This window comes from Nothobranchius furzeri, chromosome 14 (assembly GCF_043380555.1).
Source record: "Nothobranchius furzeri strain GRZ-AD chromosome 14, NfurGRZ-RIMD1, whole genome shotgun sequence".
Classification (NCBI taxonomy): domain Eukaryota; kingdom Metazoa; phylum Chordata; class Actinopteri; order Cyprinodontiformes; family Nothobranchiidae; genus Nothobranchius; species Nothobranchius furzeri.
The window spans coordinates 16590515-16596514 of record NC_091754.1 but is presented as its reverse complement, the minus strand read 5'-3'; the positions used below and the strand labels follow the sequence as shown (position 1 = coordinate 16596514).

General features: G+C 39.7%; 1 protein-coding gene across 1 annotated transcript in view; it reads left to right on the top strand.

Annotated features, from left to right (window-relative positions):
* Positions 1-3064: 3064 nt before the first annotated feature.
* The window catches only part of cps1 (carbamoyl-phosphate synthase 1, mitochondrial), a 65390-nt gene continuing 62454 nt past the window's right edge, over positions 3065-6000 (top strand). Inside the window, exons 1-3 of the mRNA XM_015975844.3 lie at positions 3065-3313; positions 4294-4403; positions 4553-4697. Coding sequence (XP_015831330.1) covers positions 3197-3313; positions 4294-4403; positions 4553-4697 — 372 coding nt within the window. The 5' untranslated portion in view covers positions 3065-3196. The remainder of the gene's footprint in view (positions 3314-4293; positions 4404-4552; positions 4698-6000) is intronic.

The window sequence follows — 6000 nt, the reverse complement described above, 5'->3', positions numbered from 1 at the left end:
TATGTATACACTCAGCAAAAATATAAATGCAGCACCTTTGTTTCTGCTCCGATTTTTCATGAGATGGACTTAAAGATCTACAATTCATTCCAGATACACAATATTACCATTTCTGTCAAACGTTGTTCACAAATCAGTCTAAATGTGTGATAGTGAGCACTTCTGCTTTGCTGAGATAATCCATCCCACCTTACAGGTGTGCCACATTAAGATGCTGATCCCCCTCAGAAGAAATGTGGAATGCTGCTGTCGCTATGGCAACTCTGTCTCCTATCCCAGCCTGGGTGGGACTGCGGGCTGTGAAGGCCGCCGAATCGTTCCAGGAGTCACTGTTCCCTCCAAACCTCAACAACCTCCCACCCCTGTCCAGACTGAGATGACGTGCACTGCTTATCGTGGCTGCAGGCACTGATGTGTCCACCACCCCACCTAGTGGACACTTATGTTGTGTGACGTCTGAAGACTGTTGTGTTTCTGTCTGAGGTGTTTTTTTTGCATAGCAAAGCTGCCCTCCCTGTGGAGGGTAACTCTGAAGTGCCTTTTTTCCCCCTCCACCTGAACCAATCCTCATGTAAACCTCTTATCTCTATTAAGGTAGCGCGACTCAGGGTTGCGAATGACCACAGTCACAAATTCTTGTCATGTGTCCTTGCCCATGTATGTCTGATCTCTGAATTGTGTGTACTGGAACTCTAATTTCCCTCTGGGATCAATAAAGTATCTTTGAATTTGATTTTGAATTGAATTTGAAATGTCATGATGGCAAACTATTAAACCTAAAATAGTTTTATGAACCAAACTGTAAACATGTTTATTTCTGCTGTGAAGTTGGCATTTTTAACATGAGGGTCATTAAGAACTATCTCCTTTCTGGAGCCAGCCCCTATAGTGGATGAAGGTGGAAGTGTGGACCTCACGTTTCTGTTGGCAGGTGGAATTTGCCCCGTGGTTGTCCATGGTTTTTAATTTTCAGTCAAACTTGTTCCCCACTCTCACATACAAAGGCTACATTTTCTCACAATTGTGTTTGCTTAAAATACAATTTTAACAACCAAAATCTGCTGAAATGTTTAATTATTTAAAATATGTTTTACATTTTTTAATTCAACTTAATAAATTGTAAAATCTCATCAGAGCAGGAATACATTTTATTAGAATAACACTGATACTCATAAATTTGAGAAAAGATCATATTATATATAGACAGCAGTCTAAACTAGAACTTTGCTTTAATACATTACCTTCGCAGTTTGTGGTCCGGACAAGCCTTTCATTAAAGATGCCAGGCCAACTGTAAAGCTGTCAGAGCTTGTAAACACTGACTGCAAGATGACACTAGAGGCCTCCCTTATGCAGTCTTAGCAAATGTGAAGCATGAAGGTAACATTCTGCTATGATGTTCAGATCTTTGATACAATTTTGAAAAATGTGGGTCAAGAAAAAAATGGCCTCTTAAAGCTGAGGAACAAAAAAGATAGAAAGTTATTTAATTTTTGTATTTATTTATTTAGTAGCAAATGAAAAAAGTGTAAATTAATCTGTGAAATATTTGTTTAAATTCTGAAATGAAACAATTAAAAATGACTGAAGCCCTCTGATTCAAGTTTCAGCAGCATTTTGTAAATAATAAATATATCAAATGTAAATAAAATAGTTTCAATTTTTTGGGAAACCATAAATTTCTATTTATGTGACAAAAAGGGAGGAAAAACATGAAGTTCCAGTAAACAAAATACACGTAAGTGAGGTTACTTTCTGTCACTGCCATCAAAACAAACATGTTTACAGTTTTGTTTATATAGGTATGGCCGCTAGATGTCAGAAGAGGTCCACAAGACTACAGCCTCCTTTAAATAAAGGAAACTCCCAAAGAGCTGGGATTAATTTAGTCCAATCCAAAGCTTTTGAATACGAAACTTTAAACATCGTAGTGTATTTAAACAGCAATTTAGCCCCAAATCAGCCATTTTTGTTGATGGCATTTTGCAAAATGTCACCCAGTGCATTGTTCCAGACTTTTTTCAAGTGCAAACGTATTTCCTGACCTACTCAGGTCCTGAAACTTAGCCTCACTTTGTTCAGATTGCTGAACACAGCAGAGTGGCAGTCAGACAGCCTTCTCCGGAGAGCACCAGTGTTGCAGCCATCAGCAAATGTCCAGACCAGTCTAATCCTGCCACCATGCAGCCAGCACCATGGATCGTTGGCTTTTTTTTTTATTCACAGGCAATTTGCCTCAAAGAAAAGGCTGAAAAGATCACATAAAACCGGGTTCCCTGTGAAAGGGACAACCCTTTGAATTGGATTTAGGCTAGTTTTAATTCCAAGTTATTACTGCAAGACTACATGTGGTTTCTGTTCCGTTAGCACATTGGACTTGGCAAAAGAGCTTTTGTCCACCTGGCACCCTCGGCTTGGAACAAACTGCAGAACGACAGGAAAATGTCAGAGTTGATTTCATTGAATGTTTTAAAATCTAAAAAAATAAAAATAAAATAAAAAAATCTTGAGTCAAACTCCGTTTCTGTTTCATTTATATTGCTCACTGTTTTTATTGAACATTTATCATTCTTGTGATGTTCATTCATATGCTTTATTTGGGAAATTATTTGTAACAATGTGTGATGCTTGCTGCTTCCAGTCTCAATTGAAAAAAAAATAGATTTTTTAAGATCTAAATAAGATTTCTTCCTGGTGAAATTAAGGTTAAAAAAAATTAATAAAAAATAAATGAAAAAGATTAAAATATATATCATGAAATAAATGTGTGCAATAGAACCTTGTTTAATTTGAAGTCTACTTGTAGCCTGTTATGAGAAACCTGGCTAGCTGATCATCATCATAATTTATTACATGAATTAAATTTTAACATACATTTTTAACTTCTACAGCTTGATTAGTGACGAAAACTCTTAAAATAGACAAAAGAAAACAACATATTTGTTTCATCAGCCACAAAAGACACAAGTAGGCGTTATCCTGAAGACTACCAATAGGAGCTTGATGCGCTTCATGTACGCGCTGCATCGAAGCCCCGGCGGCCAATCCGAAACAACTATGCAAACGCACGCGTGAACTAACTCTTCGACCACGAGGAGATACCCGAAACGAGTCTGTTTGTCCAACTTTCTAAAATATATTCTTCTTCCATCCTTGTCCATGCCAGTTCATTAAAAAGTCACTGGTTTAGGTTAATATGACAAAAATCCTTTGGGCTTATAAATCTCTGAGACAAGGATGCATGGTTGTCAGAAAAGTGGGGAACGAGTCGGGCTGGCTGAGGCTTCAAACGGCAAAACATTTTAGTGTAAAGGTAAGAGAATAACTCGTGGATGTCGGTTTGTTTTCCTTCGTTCATAAAGATGCATAAACTTCATCTAATTCCTCAGGAGCGCTTCTACTTGCACCAAACTCCATAGAGAAATGTTTAAATTCGGGCTGTAAACAAACGCTTAAACACAAAAAAGTTATTTACGCTCGTTTTCAGGTATGGGAACGGCAGTTCTTTTATTCGGCTGCAATTTTGGCACAAAAACGTCACATAAATTAGAAGGTACAGCAAAAATATTTAGTAAAATACAAGAGAAAGTTTGGAAAAGTGGAACACGTGACTCCTGAAATAAATACACTTTTTTAACCTCATAATTAATTTTCAGTATTCTGATTTTAAAAGGTCTAGGAGTAGAGAAGTGGGTCATCTCTTTGTTTTTAAGAAGATGCTGTTTGCTGATGAGACATTTTGGACAGCTGTCTCTGTGCAGCTGTTGGACATGTGTGTATCGTCTGTAAATAACTGTTGCATCACAGTTGTGTGAGACACATGTTTTGGCAACATGTTGTTATTTTCAAGCAGGAATTTGCCAGACTTGAATGAATTTAAGTAATCAGAATTCGATTTTTATAAATTTATTTACAATCACCTTCCTTTTTTTGGGTTTTTATTATTTTTTTATGTGTGCTGCATAGAATGACAGCCACAGAGGGTCCCTGTCTCTCTCAAACACACACACACACACACACATGCACACACACCCTAGTGCACACAACAGTTGAAGAGATTTGTCTGTCTCAGCATTCGCAGCACATTTCTCAATGACCTGCAGTTTCAGCACAAAGTCCCAGTGGCTCACTGGCTGCCATCCCTCCTACACTCAAAATCTACAACACATCTTTTTTTCCCTCCTTTTTTAAAGTTTTACCTTTGGTCTGTCCAAACTCTGTTTATAAAAAGAGAATGTGTTAGTCTTGGGTGAGATTTTGCTTGTCATCTGCCAGCTTTCTTTTTACTCCCAGGCTCAGACGGCCCACCTGGTGTTGGAGGATGGCACCAGGATGAAAGGATTTTCATTTGGGCATGATGCCTCAGTCGCCGGGGAGCTTGTCTTCAATACTGGCCTGGTGGGGTAAGGAGAGAATCAGATTTTCAGGAAAAACAAATTTTCTTATCGCTTGTACTCATAACCTTATGTGCATAGAGCAACATGTTCATGGCCTTATTTGGAAGGACATCAGTGACATTCCTCATCCTGAGGTCTTTGTTTTCCTGATCCAGATATCCAGAGGCCCTGACTGACCCCAGCTACAGAGGTCAGATTCTGACCCTGACCTACCCGATTGTTGGGAACTATGGAGTGCCAAACACCCAGGAGCTGGATGAGCTTGGGCTGAGAAAACACGTGGAGTCTGACTGCATCCAGGTAAAAAGGTGCAGCTGAGACCGAGAGGTGTCGGGATTTCTAAAGAGCATAGACCTAATGTTTAATAAAACAGTAAATAAAAGTGCACTTAATGCAGCAATACAGAGTTTTCCCCCTTTCAGGAAACATGGTTGCTTAGAATCTAGACTGCTTGCATAGCTTTCTAGCAACGCCCCACTGGAACCTCCACAGCCCCGGCCAGTCTTGTGGCTGGCCAATCACAGCATGTTTATTTAGAAAAACTTACTATTTTTGTCTTCTTCCCTGCTTTTTCTAAGATGTATACCGGACTGCTCTGTTGATTGACACGTTGTATGTTAACCAGTAGCAGTTGGAGACAGTTTGAAAGACAACCGTAGATTGCTTAGACAATCAAACTAGCTCAGTGGCCTAGTGGTAGAGTGCCCGCCCTGGAACTGGGAGATAGGGGTTCATTTCCTGGCCAGGTGATACCAAAAACAAACAAAAAAAAAAAAAGGCACCCAATTGACACCCAGCTTGAAGGGGTTGGACTGGGGGGTTAAACCACCAAATAGTTCTCGAGCACAACCACCGCTGCAGCTCACAGCTCTGCTCCATGGGCATGAGTCAAATGCAGAGATTAATTTCACCACTGTGTTCAGATGACTATGTGACTTTAACTTTAACTTTAAGATACCGCCCCATGACTGAGAGCCATCAATGGGTCGTGGCGAGACTACAGGTGCTGGCCAGTAAATTAGAATATCATCAAAAGGTTGAAAATATTTCAGTAATTCCATTCAAAACGTGAAACTTGTACATTATATTCATGCAATGCACACAGACCAATGTATTTCCGATGTTTATTACGTTTAATTTTGATATTTATAGGTGACAACCAATGAAAACATCAAATCTGGTATCTCAGAAAATTAGAATATTCTAAAGGCCAATGAAAAAATGTTTGTTTCTCTAATGTTGGCCAACTGAAAAGAATGAACATGAAAAGAATGTGCATGTATAGCACTCAATACTTAGTCGGGGCTCCCTTTGCCTCAATAACTGCAGTAATGCGGCGTGGCATGGACTCGATCAGTCTGTGGCACTGCTCAGGTGTTATGAGAGCCCAGGTTGCTCTGATAGTCATCTTCAGCTCCTCTGCATTGTTGGGTCTAGCGTATTGCATCCTCCGCTTCACAATACCCCATAGATTTTCTATGGGGTTAAGGTCAGGCGAGTTTGCTGGCCAATCAAGGACAGGGATACCATGGTCCTTGAACCAGGTGCTGGTGGTTTTGGCACTGTGTGCAGGTGCCAAGTCCTGTTGAAAGGTGAAGTCTGC